This window comes from Sceloporus occidentalis, unplaced genomic scaffold (genome assembly GCF_023333645.1).
Source record: "Sceloporus occidentalis isolate IW3139 unplaced genomic scaffold, rSceOcc1.0.p SCAF_41, whole genome shotgun sequence".
Classification (NCBI taxonomy): domain Eukaryota; kingdom Metazoa; phylum Chordata; class Lepidosauria; order Squamata; family Phrynosomatidae; genus Sceloporus; species Sceloporus occidentalis.
The window spans coordinates 4,856,304-4,881,913 of record NW_028317021.1 but is presented as its reverse complement, the minus strand read 5'-3'; the positions used below and the strand labels follow the sequence as shown (position 1 = coordinate 4,881,913).

Genomic DNA, 25,610 nt, shown 5'->3' with positions numbered 1-25,610 from the left:
TTTTCAAATGAACCACCGCCATCTGCTTCCCCGAACCATCTTTCTAAATGACAAGCGTTTCGCAGCATTTTAGCCCAGTCTTTGTGAATTAGAAATGTAGAATCATATTGTTGGGATGCCCAAGGGTCATCCAGTCCAACCCTCCCACAAGAGCAGGAACCCACAAAGATGCCCACCATATCTCTTTTAAGAAAACTTCAAACAGAGGGAAATCCACCACCTACGGAGAGATCTGCTCCATGGATGAACATCTCTTACCATCAGAGATTTCTTCCTAATACTAAAAATAGAAATTTCTTTCTTGTCATTTGAATCCATTGGCTGTACCCACTGGAGCAACTGAAAATTTTATTCAAGATGAATTCACATGAACACATGCCATGTTATCAAGGGAACTGCATCCTCTGGAATAGGACACCGATAACTCAGAAGACAGAATTCGGATGCAAGAGGAGTTTTAACAGATTTGAGAACTGGGCCCAAATAAATGCCCTTAGGGACTAGTAAGAAAATGGCAGAAAACCTGGAAAACAGAACACCTCTAAAAATGCTTTCAAGTGCTCTTTAAACGCGAATGCGCAAAAGGAGTAAGAGCCCGTGATTTGTTACACTGATAATACTACTTTGCACCAATATGCGATATTGCTTTTGAAATGTAACTCTGCTAGGGCTTATGCTATTTGTTGCAATTCGCTAAGAGGCTTGCCTTTTGCTCCTAAATTTTTGAAAAGACGTCCTCGCAGAAAGCAGAAAAAGAAACGCTTCCATTTTAGGGACAACGAGGGAGCTACGTAGCAATTTGTTTTTTAATATAAATGTCTGGGTTTTGTGTGGGTTTTGTTTTTTAAAAACGAAAATGCACGAGGCATTCTTGTGCTCTGAAACAGCATCTGGCCCGGCAGCCAACAGAGAAGATGTGGAGCGTGCGCACAGGGCAAAGGGTACAGAACATGGATTTTAGAATGATGTTGAGGTTTAAAAGCAGCATTTGGTCTTTCCTTGGCTTCTTTAGCCTGCTCTTTTGCAACAAAACAGCTATGGCCGATGCACGCCTTCCTCTCTGTCCGGATTGTCATACAGCTTGACGCAACATCATACGAAGATAAAGGAAAGTTGAGGACACACACAGTTGTCCTGGGACGACTCTTGCACCCAAGATCCTTGACAGCCAGCAATGGAAGCTGCAGTCCAAAATGTTCTATAAAAATGGGAAGATGAAAAAGAAATGGAATGAGTTATGCCGAAACAGTATGTCTGCTGGCAGAGTACAGTGGTTGGTGTGGAATTTGATTTTTGAGAAATACTTTGAGAATAAGGGGAGAGGGAAATGCTCCACTTTATTGTTTGTGGAAACCCATTCAAGAACGTAGCAAATGTGTCTCCAGCCCACGCTATTCTATTTTTTTTCTGCCTAAATGCAGTACCTTACATTTCTCCCTGTTGAAATTCACTTTGTTAGTTTGGATCCAACTTTCTAATCTATTAAGGTTATTCTGAATTTTGATGTGCTCCTCTGGGGTATTAGCTACTCCTCCTAATTTGGTGTCATCTGCAAAACTGATAGGCATACCCCCTATTCTTTCATCCAAGTCATTGATAAAGATGTTGAAAAGCACTGGGCCCAGGACTGGCCACTTCTACCCAGGATGAAGAGGAGCCATTGCTGAGCACCTTTTAGGTCCCTGAGAACACCTAGTGTTGCAGATCTCAGCAGCCTTTCATGGATGGTTGAGAGAAGACTTTGCTCCTCCTGTTTCCAATCTATTCCCAGAAAGTGTGGGAGGAGCAAAGCCAAGATCCCATTTGCAATGCTTGGGACAAGCTCCATCTGGCACTTGGCCAGGGGACCACATGTGGTCCAATGGCATGGCCCTGGCAGGGCTGGGCAATTCAGCCCTTGCCACCAACAACATGGTTCAACACCTCTAAGGTAAGCAAACCAAAGCTCTGGCTCGGCCTGGCAGCTTCCTACATTCCAAGCAAAGCCATGCTTGCTCCAAGATTTTGGGAACTGTAGTAGACAAAGTACATCATTCTAACCACCACAGCCAGTCATAAGGAAGACACCCAGTCATAAGGAAGACACCCAGGAGCCACTCACCTGGATCCCTGAAGACCGTCACCTTGGCATCGTTTCTTGCTGCCCACTGCAGCCCCTTGGCACTCCACACAAACCCGCCTTTCTTTCACCAGCTGGCTGCTCCAGAAATGCAGGTGGCAGGCAGGGCTCGCCTGCTTCAGACGGAAATAGATGCAGTAGCTGAAAAACACAGAGGAGTTCCATTCTGTTAAACTGGCCTCAAGTCATCTCAAGAGTGTCTGTCTCGCTTTCAGTGTCTCTCAGTCTCCTAGAACCTGGAACATTTGAAATGAATTCTTTGGCTGAGATCATACCTTGGGGTCGTGTCGCATAAATCTCCGCAAGTGAAATGACACATTAGGTAGGCAATGCAACCCTTGTGTTGCATAGCCACATCGCGCAACTGAATCATGACACCAAATGTGCAACTGAACACATAAGCCCATATATAAAATGCATCCATGCCCCATGACACCCCACATGCAACTCTGCTTGAATGATCTTGAAATGAAGGCTGCCATTCTACAGCAGATAAAAATGTCCACCTTCATCTATCGTAGATCTCACACGCACATGGAAGACACCAGCAGGAGTGGTAAGTGTTGAAGATGAAAAGAAAACAGTTAACATTTAATGTTTTAACAGACGAGAACAAAGACACACTCTGGCCATCATGCAGATGTCAGGAAAGAGCTGAGCAAATCATGAGGAGCAACTGTTCCTCACATTGCACCATTACCATTTTAAACAATATAATTTTGACATTTATCCACCAACAAATGCCATCTCTTCTGCTGAGGAAGTAAACGTCTCTAAACATGCATCTGGGAACACACATGCTTCCAAGGGTTATCCTTGAGCATGGCTATCTCTTGCTATATCTCACCATCTGTTACATATCTATAGACATCCATAAATGGGTATCCATTACAATCAGGATAGGAAATATATCTATTTAGCCTCAACTAGTTGGCATAGCATCTTACCAGCATGGTCTGTCTTTGGCCTTGTCTGCACAGGACAAAAGGCCCATCGTCCTTCTAGAGGCGTCCTGTTCGGACAACACACAGCCTAAACCCTGGTTCTGGTGCAGTCTGCATTATGTCCAGACTGTTCAGCGCCAGAACCAGGGTATAGCACCTTTACACCAGTTTTTTAAAAAACTACCTCTTACTTCAGATCTTCCAGGAAGATCCGGAGCGCTCTGTTCCCACACTGGGGTGACTGTCTGCACAGGCATCCTGCTGAGCAATCCAGCATGTGCACCACTGCCATGTGTCACTTGCTTAATGTGGGTGGCTGTCTGCATGGCCATCCCATTGTGCCGCTTGGCGCATCTGCCATTTGCTTAATGGAGGTGGTTGTCTACTTGGGTATCCCGCTGAGCCACCGAGCATGTGTGCCACTGATGTGGGTCACTTGTTTAACAGGGGCAGCAGCTCTTTGCGTGGGCATCCCACTGAACTGCGTGGCACATTTGCCACTGCTGTGGGTTGCTTGCTTAAGGGAAGTGGCTGTTTGCACAGGTATCCTGCTGAGCTGCCTGGTGCAGGCAGCTCAGTAGGATGCCCATCCAGACAGTCACCCTGCGTTGGCATGGAGGGCCAGGTAACAGAAGAACATCAAGGCAGCTCTGAGGCCCAGACTTCAAATCCCAGGAGCCCATAGGATGAAGCCATGGCAGTTAACTGAATAATAGAGTTGGAAGAGACCCCAAGGGCCATCAAGTCTAACCCATTGCCATGCAGAAACTCAAAGTACCCCTGACCCAGGGCTATCCATCAATGTACTCCAGTTGTGCAGAGAACTGCTGATGTGGTGATAGATGGCGTTTCCAAAAAATCCTTGCCTCGTTTGCCAGGCAGCTTTCCCCATCATGCATTGCACCGTCTCCATTTTGTTTGCTCCAGTAGTGCCTTTCATACACATTCATACCTTTCCTTACATACTGACCTAATACAATACAATAAACAGTCTCTTTTCTCTCTCTTTCTCTCTGACATGCAGAGAGTAAAAGCTTAGGAAGGTGGCTTTGCCAGCTGCCAGGTGACAGCTCAGTGAGCAAGACAAGAATGTTAGGAAGCCTCTCTGTTGTATCTCAGCAGCGCCAATGCCTCGGCCTTTCCTGCAGAGGCTTGACTGCATTCCCCTCATTAGTCTAGAATCTCTTTGGCTGGCACGGCACTGGGAGGATGTAGCAGCCAGAGAGCATCCAAGGAGAAGACAACATCATTTCCAAATTGTTTTGCCTTGGTTTCCTGGCCCTCATCCCGCTCAGCTCTCTTTCTGCTCTGAAAAATCAACCCGGGAAAATATATGCGCTCCTTTAAGGAAGATATCAAATGGCAAAGGAAGGATCTATGCTGGAGAAATAACATAGCTCGACACCACTTTAAGGGCACCACTGTGCAGAATATTGGTATTTGTCATTTGGTGAAGCACCAGCCCTCTTTGGCAGAAAAAGCAAAAGACCTTGAAAAACTGAAAATGTCAGGAGTCCATAGGCTGGAGCTAAAACATTTAAAGTGGTGTTGGGCAGCTGCATAATTTCTACCGTGTGGATGCACCCAAGGAATGGGGACCCATCTGTCCTGAATGTGTTCTCTCTTGGCAAACAGATGCCTTGACTTTCAGCCAGTGGTGGGCAACATGTACACGCATATGGGCCCCAACCATTCCTGCAGCACTAGAGCTCCCACTCCTTGGGCCATGAAGTAAAAGGACCTCTCTTTTCAGACACAAGCTGCACTGGCCTTTTTAATTTAAAAAACTAATAAAGTTGAGCAAAGCTGGTCTGCGAAGCCAAACACGTGGTCCCAAGCGTGATGCAAACTACGGCCAAACTTTGTAATAGGCAGCCAAGTTAACAAGGTAACACACACACACACCGCATATGGAACCGTTCTTCTCAAAGCATCTGGGGACACCCAACCTCTGTGTTACGTATGAGGAGATGGTTCAGAGAACATAGGGCTCCTCGTCTTCCTTGCCCCCAGCCCCATTTTTTGGCTTTTCACTTGGAGATTCCTTTTCAAGATAATCCTCCGCTAATAATCCTGCTTAAAATTCCATTCCCCCATTTACCAAAGCCCTGTGATGGGGGAAGTGAAGAAGGGAGGGAGGCACACAGGGTCACCAGATTAAAAAAAAGACCCCTCCTTCTATCTGCTTTGCTGTTGTTGTTCTTGCGGTGTGCCTTCAAGTCATTTCCGACTTGCGGTGGCCCTATGGCAAACCTCTCATGGGGTTTTCAGAGGCTGAGAGAGGGCAACTTGCACAAGGTCATCCAGTGGGTTTCCATGGCTGAGGGGAGATTTGAACCTTGGACACCAGAGTTGTAGTCCAAATCTCAAACCACTATAGAAATAAATTATTATTATGATTATGGTTATAGGTATGATTTGAATTGACATCCTCACATACCAACGGCACATATGTGTCTGTCCCTGGTTTCCACTCTACTAAATGCATCTGAGAAAGTGGACTGAAGTCTACAAAAGGAAAAAGCTCATGCAGCCAACTTCTTTCTTCCAGTGAGTCTCAAAAATGATACAAGATCACTCTATATACTAATCCTACAGACTAAGACAGCAATAGCTTTGAATTTGGGTACTACAGGCTATATTTCAGAGGAAAGGAATTGGTAAAACCACCCCTGCTTATTCCTTGCTGATGAAAACTCTGTGAAATTCATGGAGTCACCATGCAGGTGCACAGACGCTGAAGGAGAGCTTGTCCCTCGTGTGCAACAAACCCCAGAGTCTGTCTTTCCAGCCCTATTTGGGTGTTACTTGCCACACTTTCTTCAACGCATGAGCAAGGGAACAGCTAGCCTCCTCCCCTCTATCTTGCCTCTCCTCCTGCAAAATGCAACATCCCGGATTATGAAAAGGGGCCTGTTCCATGTCCGATCTTTCCACATGAGCAGATTGTCTGGTTTTCCAGCGGTTTTTGTTCAGGCAGAGAGCCTTTCCATGTCAGGAAAGGAAAGATGGAGCGGGCAGGGCTTGGTACTCCCCTGGCTCATGTGCTGAAGCAAGAGGAGTTGAGTTATGCCCACGTGGGTCTTCACAGTATGGCAATCCTAGGAAAAGAGAGGCTTTAGGACTCATCCACATTGCAGAAATAATGCCCTTTGACACCACTTTATCTGCCATGGCTCCATGATGTGAAATTCCAGGATCTGCAGTTTGGTGAGCTATTTCGCCTTCTCTGTCAAGGAGCTCAGGAGCCTCATCAAAACTACAAATCCCAGGTTTGAACCACGGTAGTCAAAGTGGTATCAAACAGCATTTTAAAAAAGAGAGGTGAGAAATGTATCTCTTGGCCTGGTGAGGACTTCTGGAGAACTCAAAAGTTCACAGGCTTTCCCGCCCTGCATTAGGGTCAGTCCCAATAAAAGTGTTCCTCGACTTTCGTGTTTTGTTTCTCATGGATGGACCCGGCTGGGTTTGTTTTTGATTCATGATGGACGCCACCCTCCTTTGTCGACAAGCCCCCTTCTACATGCCTGAGCCATTTCTCTGTGGGGCCAAGGGGAGGAAGGGCATGCCAATTTGGCCGGGTGGCAAGGTGCCATTCTCATTTCCCACCCCTGCCTCTGTGGCAGCATTGTTCACTCCAACTCCGGTGGAAAATTTTCATGGCAGCTCTTACACCGAAACAGAACGCAGACCAGCACAAGAAAGGGAGGCATCGGCACTGGCCCATGGCTAGGAAAAGATACTGCTGGGACTACAACTTCCCCAGTCCCCTCACCGGCATGGTACGAGTTTTCAATACAGGAGGGAGCAGATTCTCGGAAAAGTGATCACCTTGCTGTCTTCCAGATCCTTGAGACTTCAGCTCCTATAATCTCTCACCTAGGTCTAATCTGCATGGCAGAATTAATCCAGTTTGACACCGCTCTAACTGCCATGACCCAGAATTCCATAGCATGGAGCCATGGCAAGTAAAGTGGCATCAAACTGCACTATTTCTACAGTGCAGATCAAGAGCCAGCATGGTGTAGAGGCTTGAGTGTTGGACTAGGACTCTGGAGATTAGGGTTTAGATCCTCACTCAGGCATGGAAACCAGCTGGGAGAACTTGGGCAAGTCACACGCTCTCAGCCTCAGAAGAAGGCAAAGGCAAACTCCCTCTGAACAGATTTTGGAGTTATCAGACAAGTGAAATTGGAAGTATAATCCAATGGCAATCTGAACGCAATCATGGGGTTTAACGTTATTGTGTGATAACCCACTACATGCAAATTTGGGCAATGGGAAGTCAGTCCGAACGCAATCATGGGGTTTCACGTTATTGTGTGATAGACGGCTACACGCAAATTCAGGCAATGGCATGCTATTTTCGGCCGATGGGAAGCCAGTTCGAACGCAATTCGCATTCACGTAAATTTGCTGAACTAATACAGTGGGCCCTCGCCTTACGCGGGGATCCGTTCCAGATCCCTCCGCGTAAGGCAAATTCCACCTATGCTCAAGCCCCATTGTAAACAATGGGGCTTGTGCACGGCAGTGCGGTGGCACGTGGGGTGCAACAGGTGCGCATGCCCATTCAATTGAATGGGACGTGCCGCCCCTTCCGCCCCACACGCGCCCTGCGGCTTGAGCGCGTATGCTCAAGCCGTGTAAGGCGCGCCCACATATGACGCGGGCGCGCTGTAAATTTATGTGAATGCGTTCTGGCCCCACCTTGTTTTCATTCGAAATTAAGAGAAATTCCTTACGTGTGATAAACTCCATTGTCAAGAAAACCCCATGATAGGTTCACCTTAGGGTCACCCTAAGTCAGAAAGGACTTGAAGGCACATAACAACAGATCTCAGACCCCCGACTGTGGTGAACTGTGGTCCAAAAAAGCTTACTCATTTGTTATAATGCAAACACTCACTCACAGAGTTGGAAGGGCCCCAAAGGTCATCAAGTCCAACCACCTGCCATGCAAGAATATACAACTAAAATACTCCTGAGAGATGTCCACCCAACCTGTTGAAAGACCTCCGAAGAAGGAGAGTCCATCACCTTCTGAAGCAGTCTGTTCAAAAGGACTGTCAAGAAGGTCTTTGCTACCAAATGCACATCCCATGGAGGCATTTGTGCCCATCCATGCTTAGTCGCATCACATTCACAACTTCCCCCGCTGCAACTTTTCCACATTAGACAAAGATATCCAACTGTATGCATATGGCACTTTAAACTCAGGGTGGCTTTTCCACATTAGACAAAGATGTCCAACTGTATGCATGTGGAAGATGCCAACAGGATTCTGGCCACCTTTCCCCCCGACCAATGGCAGGCTTAGGTTTATGGGCAACATAGTTCGAAAATCTGGAAGCTTGTCTATCCTTATTGCAATGGCTCATTTATACCCACATGCCCACGGAGATATTAGTGCAAGTGATTGAGCAAGGTCACGCCAGACACACATACCCACAATGTGCCACGTGTTCCCAAGAGGATTTTGTGATCTGGTTCCTTGGCAAGTCACGCTGGCCTACCTTGGCATCTTTTCCTTCATCAGCATGTGAGGCCTTCTCCAGGGATCCTTGAAGTCCCTTTTAAATGAATCCGGTAGGATCTTAGACACTTCTGTCCAAAGGAGAAAAAAGCAAGAAAACTCATTAACGGATGAAAAACAGGTTGATGCAAAGAATCGGAGCAGAGAGAAAGCTGAAAACTCATTAAAAAGGCACATGGTTGACAAGACAGGGCACTAGTTTTCCATTTTCCATTGACGTCAGTGGTACTGTTGTTGTTATATGGCACACTATCAATTTACACAGTGCTTCCCTGCAAAGGCTAGACAAAACATATTGCCTTTCATAGCCTCAAGAGCTTAAAGCAATTTATTTCGCATTTAAATTTCATGGAAATCACCTGATCCAAAAGCAAATCTATTGAATCATACCTCCTCAACTTTTCATTATGCCAGTTTGCAAATTTCAGATGCTCATTGTTCGTAGCACAACAACGACTTGCTTGGAAATACAGGTATATCTCACCCCTTCTTCCCAAAAATACCACCTCACAACTCTGGTTGGCTAGGGTTGTCAAAGAGAAAACTGGAGGTGGCTCCTTTACCTTTAATGGTTATGTAGGATAGCGTGGCGGTTTGAGAAATAAAGCAGGTTGACACCACTTTAACTGTCATAATTCTAACCTACAGAATGCAGAGCGCTCTGACAGAGCAGGACGAATACCTCTCGAAACTACAAATCCAAGAGAGGCGCTGGGACAAAGTGGTGACAAGCTGCATAAATTCTGCAGTGCCTGCATTGTGTTCTCTTTGTGTTTTGGGGACTGCACACTTTCCAACATTACCTTTGGCTGTCTTGCAAACTGGATTGTCCCCGAGGCACCCTCTCCTCTGTTTGAGGTCCGGACAGGGGGTTCCGCCATTCCGCGGTGGCACAGTGACCTGACGCATCCGGTCTTTGCTGCCGGTGCCACAGAGAGAACTGCAGTCACTCCAGTCACCCCAGGGCCCGACCACACAATTGACAGCTGCTAGAAACAAGGGAGAAGACAAGGAGGGCAATGGGGCAAAATGATCGGGGGGACAGAACACAGAAGACCCAAGCCCATAGCGGGAGGCAGAGATGTTTAAACACCATGCCGAAACACATGAACAGTGGCAGACAGTGGTTTGCGGAAGGATAAAAAGATGGGAAAGGAGGGAAAGAGAGGGATAAAAAGATGATTCTATGGTCAACGCTGGCATGGCGCCTTTCCCAGGCACACTCTTTCATCAGCGCATGGAGGGCCTCTCCTCCCTCCTTCTTCGACCCGCTCAGTGCATGGCTCATTTCTGAATCCGATGGGCATCACTCCGAATGAAACAGCGCTTGGGATCCTGAGGCCTTTGGAGTGGCCAAACAGACCCCCCTCTCTCCATCCCCTCCAATTAATAAGCTGCCTGTCTCCATTGGCAAAACATGTTAGCTTGCCCTTCCTTCTGATTCACTGCCTCCAGTTTTCTTCTCAGGCTTTCTGCCCACTGGACTGTCTCGCCTGGCGGCTTCCAAATCCCAGGCCCTGCAAAGAAAGGGGGCCATAGCCAGCCCCCAGCCCCTCTTTCTCACCCCCACCCCAGTCTCTTGTCAAAACACCGCACGGTGCAGAAGGGAAATCCCAGCCCTTTCCATGCAATTGGCAACTGAGAGGTGGCCTGGGATTGCACTATTTCATCATTCCTTTCCAGCGTTGTTCTCGCTTTCCAAGGCAGGCATAAAATAGGAAGGCAAAAGCGCAACGTATCCCATTGCATAGACATTAGAACCCATTTTAGGGCCAGTTCAGGGACAGAACAACAACACTTATTTTTTTCCTGCCAAAGGAATTCTTCCAGACTTGCATGGTATGGTCCCAAACCAATGGATCAACTGACGCAATCCTTGAAAGCATGGAGCCTGGAATAGGGGAAAGGCTGCTAAATATGGAACACAAGATTCCAATTTTTAAAAAGAAATTTGCCAAATTCTAGTATTTTTGATGCCATTCTTAGCCCTTCATTTATGGAAATTGCTAGACGTTTGTCATCATTTGCTCCTCTCCTGCTGCACCAAGAATAGCTTTTTCCATCATTCATGAAGGATTAGGCTGGGCTAGGTTCTAGCATTAGCTTTTTGAGTACACTGAAACTGGATCAGTCGCATCTTGAAGGCCATGTAATGAGATTGGGCTTTCCCAAAATGGCTGGAGAACAAATATCCACAGCAGGGGAAGAGGAAGCAAGATGTGGGATGAGAGGATTTGATCCCAAGGGGCTTGTCAGTTAGGCTTGGAAACAGAAAAAGATTTGCATGGGAAGAACGTACCCCTCTGAATGAATGCCACGGACTAAGGCTGCATCCATACTGCAGAAATAATCTGGTTTGATGTCACTTTAACTGCCATGGCCATGGAACTCCGAGAACTGGACTTTGTGATGGCACCAGAGCAAAGCTCTAAGATGCCAACCTGCACAGCCGGGGAAACTTACACTGGCACCAACATCAGGGTTCCAGCCCACATCTCTTGGCACAAAGGAATTCCCCCAAAGACCTTGCAAAGTGCCAATACCTAACAGAAATGGCACATGTTTGTGTTACCCTGCGGCAAGGAGCATATGATGGAGAATGTTCATCTTTGCCCGCAGGGATGACAAGTGTGGGGCTTTATGGCTCTCACTGAGTCTGCCAGGTTGCTCCACAGCTCTATTCTAAGCCAATTTATCACTCTTGTAATCTGGCAGGCTTTGGGATTCCTTGTCCAACAAAACGGTACTGCAGAAAAGTGCTCACAACAAATGCATGTATAAGTTCTCCATCCTTGTGTTTATGCAGTCCCTAGGCGCTTCTGCATGTCAATGCACAATGCCTTTATCCTTAGGAGATATGCAAACAAAAATGCATACGGATTTTTGTCCCTCCCCACTTGCCAATTTGCAAACTGACGTGGAAACAGGATTAAAAACTGGAAAGCTGAATATTGCAGGATGGTGGACTCGACTCTGGGACTTGTGGTGAATGGAGAAAATTGCAGATAACAACAGAGCGAGAGGCTTACAATCTGGATTGACTTTTCGTAAGAGTTGGCACCCACTTATTGAATGCATCCAGCAGGATTTGGTCTCCGGACATCCCCCAATTTTAGCTAAATCCTTAGGGAAAGATGTCTTTCAGGATCCCTAAATGCACCTTTTGTTCATAATTTTCAGGGCATTACTTGGGTGATCGTTTCATTTCGGCTTTCTCGGGGAAATCATCACATTTGAGGGGTTTATTGTCTCCGACGTTTTTATTTGTCGTCGTTTTGATGTGCCGTTTGTTATCGTGTTCGGTTTAGAACGTATTAATAAATTTTATTTAAAAAAAAAAAAAGAAACAGGATGACAAATAAAGCTCATGCTGGGGTAGGGGGATGGAAAAAGAGCCACCGAAATGGACCCGCTGCAAGATGCGAGAGAAAAAGCAAGCCGGACTCATTTCAGTTGCTCGAGGCTGAAGTTCCCAAAGCCTTTTTTTTATATAGTGAATCTCTTTCTAAACCAACAAGGTGCGGCTCCACGGTTTCCAGCTTCCTGACTCTTTTATTCACTCGCAGATGCCATAGCGTGGCAATCGAGCTGAGTTGGGACCAGGCTAATCTCCGCGGAGATTAGGGAGGGCTTATTGGCACTGGGTCCCAACCTCCCCCCTCTCCATCCCAACAGGGCCCTCGTCCCAATAGAGCATTGCTCTGCAACAGCCGCTCATGGTAACAGAAAGTTGGCAGAAGGCTCTTGAAGCGAGTGGCTTTTTACCAATGCAGGCCTTTGAGCCATCAGACCCAAGGTTGGACAACTTGCGGCCCTTCAAAGGTTGTTGGACTGCAACTCCCATCAGCCCCAGCCAGCATAGCCAATGGTGAAGGCTCTCAGAAACTGCATGCAATCACTTCCATGCGGCTTGTTGTTTGTTGTCATGTGCCTTCGTGCCGCTTCTGACATAGAGCGACCCTACGGCAAAGCTATCAGGGGGTTTTCTTGGCAAGCTTCTTCCGAAGGAGTTTGCAATGCCTGGCCTCGAAAGAGGAGAGAGTGTGACTTGCCCAAAGTCACCCAGTGGGTTTTCATGGCTGAGCTGGGATTCGAACCCTGGTCTCCAGAGTCATCCTCCAACACTCAAACCAAAAAGTTACCTTTTCCTCATCTACTTTTGTATTAAGTATTAACTGATGCATTCCCACAAAGGTGGACGCAGATCTGCATCAAATGCATATATGCTGATTTGTATATTCTGGTCCTAGTCTGGATGTAACTAGTTACAATTTGTGAGTTAACTTGGAATACCTTTGTTTTGCAAGAACTAAGAGCCAGTGTGGCATAATGGTTAGAGCTTTGGACTAGGGCCCTGGGAGACCAGGGTTGGAATCCCTGCTCGGCCATGGAAATCCAGAGTGGCCTTGGGCAAGTCACACTCTCTCAGCCTCAGAGGACAGGAAGACCAAACCTCCTCTGAACAAGTCTTGCCAAGAAAAGCCCCAGGATGAACTTTTCATTTTTAAAGCTCAAGCCAAATATTGGGTTTCTGGTACCTCACACGCAAAACCCTACAACCCAAGCACACTCTCAGCTATCTGATTTTTCGGATACCAGAACCCCAATATTTGGTTTGAGCTTTAAAAGTAAAAAGTTCAACAAGTTTAAAGTATAGGTGTTAGTGTCAGGGAGTGATTTCTGAGGTAACTGTGAAAGAAAATTTGTAAGAGATCACTTGGGTACTGACCACACTGGAGAATAACTAGTCCCTGAGGTAACTTGCTGAGGTGATGGTAGGGAACTAGAAAAGAGAAAAAGCATTCCATCTATAAAAGTATTAAAATAAGAGCACACTTAAGAAAATAACTTGGTGAAGTGATTTCTGAGGTAAAGATTTGGTATAAAGTAGGAAATCACGGAGTGACGGTTAAAAACCGGGTGTCACCTTAATACCCAGCTGAGGCACAGATATTTAGAAGTATTTCCTGAGGTAAAAGTTTTGGGCAATTGTAGGGAAATACTATTTCCTAAGAAAAACCTCCAACGGGACCAGAAATGGTAGGAGAAGAGGTGGTTGGACAGGAAATGGTGGCTAGTCTTGATACTTCCATTTCTGAATCCCAGTAGAGCGTGGAGATTTGGAAAATCAAGCTAGACTTGAAAATGAGAGAAGAGAGGGAACTCCCTCAGACTCAAATGGTGGCTGAGGGAAATCGGTTACCTCAGATAGACATGAAAAGATTCCCAAGATATTACAAAGGAGATAACATAGACTCCTCCTTCACAAATTTTGAAAGAACCTGTGAGGAGTTAAAGATAAAAGATGGAGAAAAATTAGTTACTTAAGATCACACATTTGTGGAGGCTGGCTGAGAGGAGATAAAAAACCCATCAGCGTCAGCTAATAGTGAGATAGGGATTTGGTTCTAGACCGAGAAGGTTCTGATACATCCAGAGAGGGACAGTTATAGTTAGAGTCCAGAAGGGAGGGACTCAAGACACATACACAACTCTGGGAAAGGGAGTTGCTGTTGTGTAATATCCTGCGGGATGTTAGCCATGGTGGCTATGGTGGCTATACAGAGCTAAGAACTGAGTGAGTCCTGGATAGAAGTAACTATTATTCTCTGGAGAGAGAGTTGTAAGGTAATCTGTAACCATACCAAAGTGGAACTAAGAAAATAAGACCATATACTGTATATAACAAGTATATAAAACATCTCAACAAGTAAAACATTGCCGAACAGCTGTTTAAATACAGTTTTATTTTGTTGCTATTCAAGAAAGCCTCATCTGGTGCTTGAGTATTTACCACACTACTGATAGTTCAAACAGATTTGAAAAGCCCAATAAAAGTGACAGGAACACAGGCTAAATAAGTGATCACAAGCAAGTTGTCTTGACATAATTTGGTGGCAGTGGTGGGATGAAAAGGACCCAGGGTGCTGTCACCGAAGAAACTTAGTGGCAGAGAAATAACGAGATCGTCACAAATTGGTGGCAGCGGTGGGATTCGAATTCATGCCCCTGAAGGAGGGGGGGTCACAATACCTTGGAAATGACTTGAAGGCACACGAGAAGAACAACAAAAGGAATGGTCTCTTCCGATTCTATGATTCTATGATAATGGTACATTATGTAACAAGGAACCACTTGGCTTCTTTTCCCATTCAACTTTTTTAGTTCCTTTTTGGTTACATTTATAGTTAGGAAGTATCATTGCTACTTTGATCCGTTGTGTGGCACAGGCCAGTGGATTGTCCTACTCTGATGTTTTAACCAGTTATATCACACCCGCCAACATTGCCCAGATGAAACCTGCAACGCATGTGGTCAGCGACGTCCGAGTGTGGTCAAGATGGCAGCAATGAGGAAGAAGAACAGACAAGCTAGGAGAGGCTGCAGTAGTTTGCTTTTGCCTGAGCTTCCTGGGAAGGGCAAGACTCTGCTCCCTCCTCTTCTCTAACCCCTGCAAAGTTAACCAAGTGCAAGTTACTTTCGTACGTCAGTTTGCAGTAAAGCTGAGAAAGCGGGAGGAGAAGAGCAAAACGGGAACATTTCAAAAGCAGTGGAAAAGCAGGATGGCAGAGGATTAAGCGGGTCTGCCCCTGCCAAATTGATATAGTTGGATGGCCCTTTGTGGTCTCGTCCAACTCTAAGATTCTACGATTCGATATAAAGGACATTGTTTTTACCATGCCATTGTATATAATGGGACTTGAGCATCCACTGATTTTGGCAACCACAGAGGGTCCCGGATCCAAACCCAGGGGATACCAAGGGCCCACTGTACCATTCACTGACAGCTCATGTAAGACACACAAGAAAGCTCTAGAAGTGTCATCCCTTCCTCCACAGAATGGCAACTCACCTGATACCTGACAGACAGCATGATAATCCTCACAGCAGTCGCCTGTCTTCTCGCAGTAAGTGTCACAGTAACAGGGTGTTCTCCTCCGAGAGAAAGCAGAGCAATCGTTATTCCGACCCGGGCAGCATTTGTGGGTCTCTCGGTTGGCGCATCCCCCCTCGGCATGCAGAAAAGATCCAGTCGCTAAAAGCCACGTGCAAAAAACCAGCCAGCGTCCCACACTGATGCTCAGCTGTCGCATGCCCTTGGCTTTGGGGCGCATGGCTGCAGAGAGCGGCTGATGGGAAGCACCAGGTCAACCTTCAAAGCAGACTGTCCTTGCAAAGTTTGAGGAAAGAGAACCAGTTTGGTGTTCTCTTTCACTCCAGCTCCAGAGCTGAGTTCTGGGCCAAAGAGGCTGGCACCTCAACCAAGTTGGAGAATGACTTGGAGTCCCAGAGTCGCAATGACCAGACCAAAGCTTGGCTCCCTCATCTATCCAGCTGACAGCATGGAAAGAAAGAAGCCTCTCTGAAGAGGCCAGAGCTGACAATCGGTCATCAGGGAGCAAGCATTTGGTTCGCTGGAGCAATGTGTGCTGCTCGGATCCCTTGCTTTTCCCTCTTTCAAAAGGCGATGGCAGGGAAAGCTGTCACTGGGAAACTTGGACTCCTAACTGGATGGTTTTCGAGGCAAGGAGCAAAAGTGCCTGATGCACCCAAGAGGACTGGCTGGGGAAAAAGTGCTTTCCCCTCCTTTTATTTCTACTATAAAGGTTCCTCCTGGGTCTTAAAGCCAGAGGGTCCTTTGATTTCACATCTTTCTGAAGCTGGTGAATTTACAAATGGCCCCAAAGCCCCCCATAGTGGATTCAACAGAGAATCAGTGCACAGGTCAACTGGTTGTGGATTAACACCTCCCATATCTGATGAGAGCCAACCTGACCTTTAGGCTAAGGGATTGTTTACACTTGCCAGAATGCTCCCATGCGCTCCCTGGAGTTACTGCACTGAGGAAGAAAAAATGAAATGCAGATATAGGATGGTGGACACCAGGCTTCACAACAGCGCATGTGAAAGGGATCTAGGAGTCCTTTTTGAATTTTGATCCTGTCCTCTGGGGTATTAGCTATTCCTCCTAATTTGGTGTCATCAGCAAATCCAAGTCACGGATAAAGATGTTGAATAGCACTGGACCCAGGATAGATCTCTGTGGGATCCCACTGGTCACTTCTCTCCAGGATGAAAAGGAGCCATTGTTGAGCACTCTTTGGGTTCGGCCAGTCAACCAATTACAAATCCATGTAACAGTTACCTTGTCTAGCCTACATTTTACCAGCTTGTTTGCAAGAATGTCATGGGGAACCTTGTCAAAGGCATAACTGAAATCAAGATATACTATATCCACAGCATTCCCTTCATCTACTAAGCTGGTAATTTTATCAAAAAAGGAGATCAGACTTGTCTGACATGACTTGTAGATCCTAGTAGACCCTCATTGAATCGTCCACTCTCTGGGCACATTGTATGAATTTTTGATTCAGGAATACAACCTTAGCCATAGGGCCCCCTCTAGATGGGCTTTCCATGCAAAATAAGGACATTCTTAAAGGTGCTGATCATGCGGCAGGAATTAGCACTGCATCTCCAACCTCTTCCTTTTCCTCCTATATAAGTGAGGAAAATAAGAAGTCATTTGTGAAGAGGAACAGATGCAATCTTTTGGGAATGAGGCTAGTCGGAGGGAAAGGAAACGCATCTACAGAGTTATAGTTGAATTTTCCACTGCCATGTTCACCCAGAGTGACCAGACATCCTCCTTTTCTATGTCCTGCACTTCAACCTTCTCTCCAGGAGGAATTTCAAACTGTCCTCCATTTTGAGCAAGACTAAGAAGCATACATTTACCGTTCTATTAGTGTTTTTAAAAGCTTTCCTTTTGTAAAGTCCTACATATGACAGTGCCTTGTCTTCTGTGGCTTTGACATATGGTCACCCTGGTCAAGATAAGCCTGTGTCTCATTTCCAGTATGCCTGGCCTTCAAGGTATTGCACTATTCTTTGCTTTTTTTTCCTCCCAGAGATTAGGGATGGAAAGAATAGCCATCAATGGATGAGAAAGGGGGTATTCCAAGTGCTGAGAAACCCTGATAAAGAGCATCCCCCTGCTATGATAATCTTTGCAGCCTAGGAATATTCTTGGAATGTTGGACTATGACTCAAGATCAGGGTTCAATAAAAACACACTGGGTGAGCTTGGGCAGGTGACACTCTCTCAGGATGGGAATGGCAACCTCCTTCCAAAGAAACTTGCCAAGACGACACCATGATAGGTTTTCCTTAGTAAGTCACTTGGAGGCGTGCAACAACAATATTCTGTATTGGAAAACCCACATTTTGTGGTGAAAATGGAGTTTTCTGTCCACCCATCATTTCCTTAGCAGAAAACATCATTGCTGCACAGAACATTTGTCTGCCCTTTGTGCAGAATACATCCCAAGCTGCAGAAGGGTCTTGAGAACTGCACGATTTTTGAGAACGTTCTTCTCACTGTCATCGTTGCCGTGTGCCTTCAAATTAATTTCCAACGTATGGCAACCCTAAGGCAAACCTCCCACGTAATTTTCTTGCAAGATTTGTTCAGCGGGGCTTTGCTTTTGCCTTCCGCTGAGGTTGAGAGTGTGTGACTTGCCCAACGCCATGGAACCCAAATGGCCTAGCAGAGGTCAAATGAAGCAACCGACCCCTCTTCTTGCAGCTTGCTTATTCATCAGCATGGAATTCCTTATCACCTGTGGTGACCAGATAGATAACACAGCTGTAACCGATTACAACAGGGGTAGGCAAGTGGGACTGGCCAGCTGTTTTTGGACTTCAACTCCCATCATCTCTCATCTTTGGCCATATTGGTTAGGCCTAGTGGGAACTGTAGGCCAAAAGGACAGCTCCCCATCCCGGCTTAAAGGATGCTGGTTGTGCATAGAAGCAGTGGTGAGGCAGCGGTCTTCCCTCCCAACTCTTCTCGCAAGGTTGAGAACCGCTCCTGGAGGACGCTGGAAGGAGACAGTCTGAAGTTCCCAGAACAAAATGAAACGGCTAAGTGACTTTATTAAACAGGCAACTTTGGTTTTATTGTTGGCATCCCTGCTGGAGAGCGCAGACATTCCAGAATCATTCTAGTGTCGGGCTGCCGGCACATAGTGAGAAAATTAGAAACATTCAGCGCAAGTCCAGGTAAGAAATCCTTGGTTTGCAGAACAGAAGCAACCTTTCCCCTGCACAAGGCGCCTGTCTGCCTCAGCTTGCCAGAGTCAGCGCAAAGCAGCAGCCTCCCTGGCATCCTTCAGTCACCTGCTTTCAAAGCCCACAGAAGGTGGAACTCCCTACAACAGTCAATCTACATTCAAAGCCACAAATGTTGGGGGAGGGAATGTTGCAAAGGCATATAGCTCCATTTTTGTGAAATCAACACAATCAACAAAAGTCTACCACTTGCAGCCAATGTGCTTGTATGTTTGGTTGGTTATGCAAAGCTTCAGTCCAGTTCAAAATGCTTCACACAGCCTAGCCCCAGTCCAACACTTCTTAAAATCAAACATATCATTTTATTCAACTGGCAACCCTACGATACTTTAAAACGTGGTGGCAGGGGAGCAGATGCAGCTTAACCCTCCATCAACAACAGGCTGCATTTAACTAACCCAACAGTAGATAGCTACCAAACTGTGGTGGAGGGGGAGATCGCCACATGTACTGAAAGAGACAAACATATACAAAATTTGGCACAAACGTAATGGAATCATCACAAGTTCTCTTGGCACCAGAACAACAAAAGACACAGTTATACACTCCCCTCCCAATACAGTACACACATTACTAAATTCAGTGTGGTGTTTATCAAGTCTTGGTGTTTTAGTTAGGGACTTGCTATGGCCCTCAAACCAAATGAAAATAAAAATAACTGGGGGGGGGGGGAGGCATATTCTTGGTACACTGAAGGGGAGCTCATTTTGCCCTTTGCTAGCCTTAAGGTCTAAGCATCCTTTCTTCCAATCCTACAATGTAAACAAGTGAATTTTATGGAATGAGTACATTGTGTGAGCAAGGAGGGCTTTCCCCTCCCAACTCAACTGGAAAAGTTAAACAAGCACAGAAAGTCATTTTTCACGAGGGATGGGGAAAACATGCCCCATTTAAAAGGAAAAAAATAATAATGCCAACAACAAAAATGACTCCTCTTTGGGTCAGGGGCCTAGGAAAAAATGTAGAGTAAGAATGGGGAATGTCTAGCCCTCTATATAGTGCTGGAATGCAACTCCCACCATCCCTCCGCCTTGGCACTGCTGGCTAGGGCTGTGGGGAGTAGCAATCCAGCACCACCTAGAGGACCACAGGTTTCTTATCTCTGGGGTAGAAGAACTGGGAGTGGCAACTTTGGCTGGCACTGTCTGCAGCTGTGAAGACCCCAGGATCCACTGCCAACCTCTGCTACCAGCTCCACAGGCAAGGCTCTCCAGGAGCAACCCCCCCCCCCCTTACCATTGTGCCCTATGGCACTAGCAAAAATGGCAATTTCTCCCCCTCCCCAGATATTTGTTGAACTTCAAATACACAAACAGCATGGCTAAGAGTCAACAGTTCTGAGAGTTGTCCTGCAATGGCTAAGAATGGAAAGCTAGAGTGCTAAAGGAAGAAAGACAAAGACTTTTTCAGACCCCCTGTGATAACTGTCTGCTTGCTTATAAAATGAATGCCATCAGCTCAAAGGGGTGGTACACAGGTCTACCAGAAGGAGGAGAAAACTACAAGAAGCATGGCTCCTTGATGTAATAGGTGCTCCCTCACCAGGCTCACCTTTGACTGGTAACTTTCCATGTTGCGTCCAGAAACCACTGCCACTTGCAGTGGGACTCAGTGAGCAGAGGCCTTGCAAATCTGGAGAGGTCTCCAACTCCAGGAAGCAGCTGCCCTAGCTCTTCTGCTGAGGACAGGGGCTTCTACAGATGGAGAGGCCTTCATCTGTTCATAAGCCATCAAAAATAAAAAGGGGCGGGGGGGGGGGAAGCCACCCAAATGCAGTGGTGCAATCCCTATCTGGGCCAGAAGCCTAGAACACCTTGCTCAGAAAAGCCACAAAGAGCTACTACTTGCTGAGAGAAAGCTGTTGGAGGATGACTTATGGAATGTGTTCCGTTTTTCTTATTGACACCATCTCCATGTACTTTCTCTGCCTGCAGCAACTGTTTGTGAAGTGTGCTAATATCAGTGTTTCCATGAAAGCATGTTGAGGAGTGAGTGTGTGCGCATGCATGCATACATGCATGCACTCAAGTAGACCAAAGTTGTAAACCTAACCTCCCCTCCCCAATCTGATTCTTGAGTTCTTCTAAGTCAATGATTTCATTGGCCTTCTCAATGGATTCATTGAGTGGTGGAATAGTTAAAAGTCTCTTTTCAAGGAACTGCCTCAGCGAACGTTCTAACTCTGGTCCTTCTTTGGGTGGGAGGAACATTTTAAAAAAGAGCACAAGCTAAAAGCAAACCCCGCCATCACTATCCTAAATTCATTTGTTTCCTAAAAGGTAAGAAATGGATTTGAATGTGTATTCTAGAAAACAGTGTGGTGGGAGGCACCTTTTCTTCCTTTCTTATAGGCACCAGGTGAGCAGTCCTGCTCCACTTAACCTTTATTCTCCCAAGCTGGCAGAAAATGCCCTAGCTGTAGATGGCACATGAACAGAGCCCCACCCCTGCCTTTACAACTCCTTTCCTGCCCAACTACCCCTGCTCATGTTATTGTACAATCAATAATTTAAAAAAAATCTCTACAGTTAATTGTGTTAAATATGTATCACGAAGCTTGGTACAGAAACAGCAGCTCAGGGACTTGGTGTCTGGTTTGAACTCACAAAAGGGACCTGACTGCAGGGTCCCCCTCACAGTAAAAAAATAATAATACAACCCTCCTAGAATGCTTTCTGTGGTTGGTCATGATGCCCTTTTCCCAGCTGTTGCCTGGCAGGTGGGGGGATGGTGATACTGCTGCTGTTGCTCCTTGCCACAGGCATTCAGTCAGTTTTCCACACCTTGTTGAGGACCTTGACCACTTCGTCATAGATGATAAACACAATGGCCACGTCTAAGCAGACCCGGCCCAGACGAGGGATGGTACCCTTGTAGAACCTATAAGGGAAGCGATGACAAAGGGTGAGAGGACACATCACAGACTCAAAGCAAGCCAGCAGCAGGACTGGGAGTCAATCAACTGTCCATCACTCCCACCATCTCCCACAGGTTCAGCATCAGGACATGGCATCCTTTGGCAACTGCCCAGAGTCCCAGTAGAGCCCAGCGTAACACTTGTTCTGTCTCACCCCTCTTTTGAAAAGTATCTAGGTGTTACTATATTCATAGTTCCCAGTATGCCTCGAGATAACAAACACATCTCAGGGCTTGTCTACATTACTTATAAACCCTAGACTTGTTGCTTGCTGTTTACATTATGCTGGCCCCAAACCCTGAATTGGGTCTGAGCTGATTTCACAGCACCCAGACCTGATTCGGGGTTTCCACACATAGTCCAGCATTAAAATGGCTGACCTATTATTATTATTATTATTATTATTATTATTATTCTGGATTTTCCAGAAAACCTGAAGCAAACCACAGCGACGACAGGTGCCTCCTTTCCCCCATAGTCCTACATGGATTTAACTGATTTATTTTCTCTAGAACTGAAAGCTGACCACAGAGTCACACTGGAGGACCTAGAGATTTCTAGAGAAAACACTTTTCTCAGCATTTGTAGGTCCTCCAACATGATTCTACGGTCAACTTTTGGCTGATGTTGACAGTAGAGTTGTGCTGCAGGACCTAGAGATTCTTAGAGAGGTATTCTCTCAAGTTAAAAAACAGTGTTTTTTAATTTGTATTTTCCTCCACTTTCATGGGGTCTTATGCTCCTAACACCAGTGAATGTGGAGGGACCACTGTATTCTGTTCTTCTCACCCCCTGTGAGTCTGACAAAGAGTCAAAAGATTGCACACTTCATGCCATTCTTGTTAGTTCTAAAAATGGTATTACTCAACCATGGATTTTGAAATAATGCATTTAAGACTCACGCAAGAGGTCCTTCGTGTTTCATGATCTTATAGGCACAGTCCCAGGTGCTCTTGTACTTGTGTGACTCAAGACCCTGTAAACAGATGAGTGAAAGGAAAGGAGAATCAGCTATCTAGATTACTAATATCCCTAGGAAAAAGTTAAATATAATGTTACATTGCCCCACAACTTGACTTCAACATCCTCTAGCCTGAAGATAGAGGGTCCTCCCTCCATAACTGTCATCCTTCAGCCTGTGAGGGAGAGAATAGGCTGGCCCGGCCCCACCAGGGCTAGCCTGAAGAAGAAGAGCCCTCCCTCCAGTCCATCTGCCTTGGTCCAGGCCTCAGAGGGAGAGAAGAATGCTGGACCTGATCCCCTCCCCCCCTCACTATTCCTTTCTCCATTTGTGTCGTGCCTTTTAGATTGTAAGCCTGAGGGCAGGGAACTGTCTATTATCCCCTCTGTTGTAAGCCGCCCGGATTCCCAGTGATTGGGCAGCATAAACATAAATCCTATTATTATTATTATTAGGCTGGCCCAGCTCCCCCAGGGCTAGCCTGAAGATAGAGGCTCCTCCCTCCATAACTGTCATCCTTCGGCCTGGGAGGGAGAGAATAGGCTGGCCCAGCTCCCCCAGGGCTAGCCTGAAGATAGAGGCTCCTCTCTCCATAACTGTCATCCTTCGGCCTTGGAGGGAGTGAATAGGCTGGCCCAGCTCCACCAGGGCTAACCTGAAGAAGAAGAGCCCTACCTAGTCCATCTGCCTTGGTCCAGGCATCAGAGGAAGAGAAGAACCACTGGACTTCATCCCCTTTCCCACCACCATTCCCTTCTCTTTTTGTGTCGTGTCTTTTAGATTGTAAGCCTGAGGGCAGGGAACCATCTTATTAAAAATAATAATTGTAATCCACTCTGAGAGCCATTGGGGCTGAAGGGCGGGGTATAAATAACATAAATAAATAAATAAATATTCCAACCTCTGGGCCAAAGTGGACAAGATTAAAGAATCCCATGGTCAGACATCCCATCTTTGAGTTATTTAAGGGACAAAAGGGGACCCCAATCCAGGAGAAAAACAATTTGATGGATTTAGTGGCCAGACAGATGTAGGTGGACTACAACTTGCTTAACCTGGGGCTGATGGGAGTTGGCATCCAACATCATCTGGAAGGCCACAGTTCCCCATCCATTATATATTAACCACAAACTCATTCTCTGCGTCTAATAATAATAATAATAATAATAGGTTTTATTTATATACCGCCCAATCACTGGGAATCCGAGCGGTTTACAATAGAGGGGATAACAGACAGTTCCCTGCCCACAGGCTTACAATCTAAAAGACACGACACAAAAGGAGAAGGGAATGGTGAGGGGGGGAGGGAATCAGGTCCAGCATTCTTCTCTCCCTCTGAGGCCTGGACCAAGGCAGATGGACCGGAAGGAGGGCTCTTCTTCTTCAGGCTAGCCCCTGATGGAATTGGGCCAGCCTACTCTCTCCCTCAGAGGCCGAAAGATGACAGTTAGGGAGGGAGGAGCCTCTTTCTTCAGGCTAGCCCCTGATGGAATTGGGCCAGCCTACTCTCTCCCTCAGAGGCTGAAAGATGACAGTTAGGGAGGGAGGAGCCTCTGTCTTCAGGCTAGCCCCTGATGGTACTGGGCCAGCCTCCTCTCTCCCTCAGAGGCCGAAAGATGACCGTTAGGGAGGGAGGAGCCTCTGTCTTCAGGCTAGCCCCTGATGGTACTGGGCCAGCCTTCTCTCTCCCTCAGAGGCCGAACGATGACCGTTAGGGAGGGAGGAGCCTCTGTCTTCAGGCTAGCCCCTGATGGTACTGGGCCAGCCTTCTCTCTCCCTCAGAGGCCGAACGATGACCGTTAGGGAGGGAGGAGCCTCTGTCTTCAGGCTAGCCCCTGATGGTACTGGGCCAGCCTTCTCTCTCCCTCAGAGGCCGAACATCTTTATGTGGCCAAAACAAGACCCTGCATGCTCAAGAGGAAAGTATCTGCAGGTTTCTGAGAACCCCAAGGAGGAGATGCTGTAACTATATTGTTACGATTCATAATCAATGCATCCTTCCGGGAGGGCAAATTTCCATCTAAATTGAAACTAGCAGTGGTTAAACTGCTGCTGAAAAAACCCTCCCTGGACCCCCTGGTGAGAAACAATTATAGACCGGTCTCCCTGTTGCCATTCTTGGGCAAGGTGATTGAGAGAGCGGTTGCCTTCCAACTCCAAGCTGTCTTGGATGAAACTGATTATCTGGACCCATTTCAAACCGGCTTCAGGGCAGGATACGGAGTTGAGACTGTCATGGTCGCCTTAGTCGATGATCTCCGTCTGGGCATCGACAGGGGAAGTGTGACCTTGTTGGTGCTCTTGGACATCTCAGCGGCTTTCGATACCATTGACCACGGTATCCTTCTGGAGTGCTTGAGGGAGCTGGGTATTGGGGCACTGCGCTCCAGTGGTTCCGATCCTACCTCTTGGGCAGATTCCAGATGGTGAAGCTGGGGGACACTTGCTCCTCTAAGAGGGAACTGACATCTGGTGTCCCACAAGGAGCTATTTTGTCCCCCATGCTGTTCAACATTTACATGAAACCACTGGGAGAGATCAGCTGGAGATATGGGGCGCGGTGTTATCAGTACACTGATGACACCCAAATATGATTCTCTGTGTCTCCGACTGATGCAGTGACTAGGGATGGCATCTCTCCTCTAAATGCCTGCCTGGAGTCGGTAATGGGCTGGATGATGGAAAACAAACTCAAGCTGAATTCAGAGAAAACGGAAGTACTTGTGATAGGTCCCTCAGGTCTAAGGAAGGAAATTTGCCAACCTGTCCTGGACGGGGTCACATTTCCCCTGAAGGACGAAGTTCGCAGTTTAGGAGTACTTCTGGACTCGTTCCTGCAATTGACATCTCAGGTAGATGCGACGGCCAGAAGTGCTTGCTATCAGCTTCGGTTGATACGCCAACTGCGACCCTACCTAGACCGAAGGGACCTTGAAACGGTGGTACACGCTCTGGTAACCTCTCGTCTAGATTTCTGTAATGCGCTTTACATGGGGCTA

General features: G+C 46.7%; 2 protein-coding genes across 3 annotated transcripts in view; both read right to left on the bottom strand.

The window, feature by feature from the left end:
* Positions 1-353: 353 nt before the first annotated feature.
* LOC149290010 (somatomedin-B and thrombospondin type-1 domain-containing protein-like) lies at positions 354-17,167 on the bottom strand. Of its 2 annotated transcripts, none has more exons than XM_089490007.1 (5): positions 15,453-17,167; positions 9,403-9,588; positions 8,580-8,670; positions 2,102-2,260; positions 354-1,198 (listed from the first exon to the last, which is right to left on the bottom strand). In XM_089490007.1, the coding sequence occupies exons 1-5, from the start codon at positions 15,712-15,714 to the stop codon at positions 1,093-1,095; spliced, it is 804 nt and encodes a 267-aa protein (XP_089346133.1). In that variant the 5' UTR covers positions 15,715-17,167; the 3' UTR covers positions 354-1,092. The 2 variants fall into 2 exon arrangements, with proteins under 2 accessions (XP_089346133.1, XP_089346135.1); XM_089490009.1 differs by having other exon boundaries at positions 9,403-9,585; positions 15,453-17,166.
* Positions 17,168-18,535: 1,368 nt separating this feature from the next.
* The window catches only part of LOC149290009 (tricarboxylate transport protein B, mitochondrial), a 39,704-nt gene continuing 32,629 nt past the window's right edge, over positions 18,536-25,610 (bottom strand). Inside the window, exons 8-9 of the mRNA XM_089490006.1 lie at positions 22,553-22,626; positions 18,536-21,613 (exon numbers count right to left, since the gene is read on the bottom strand). Coding sequence (XP_089346132.1) covers positions 21,499-21,613; positions 22,553-22,626 — 189 coding nt within the window. The 3' untranslated portion in view covers positions 18,536-21,498. The remainder of the gene's footprint in view (positions 21,614-22,552; positions 22,627-25,610) is intronic.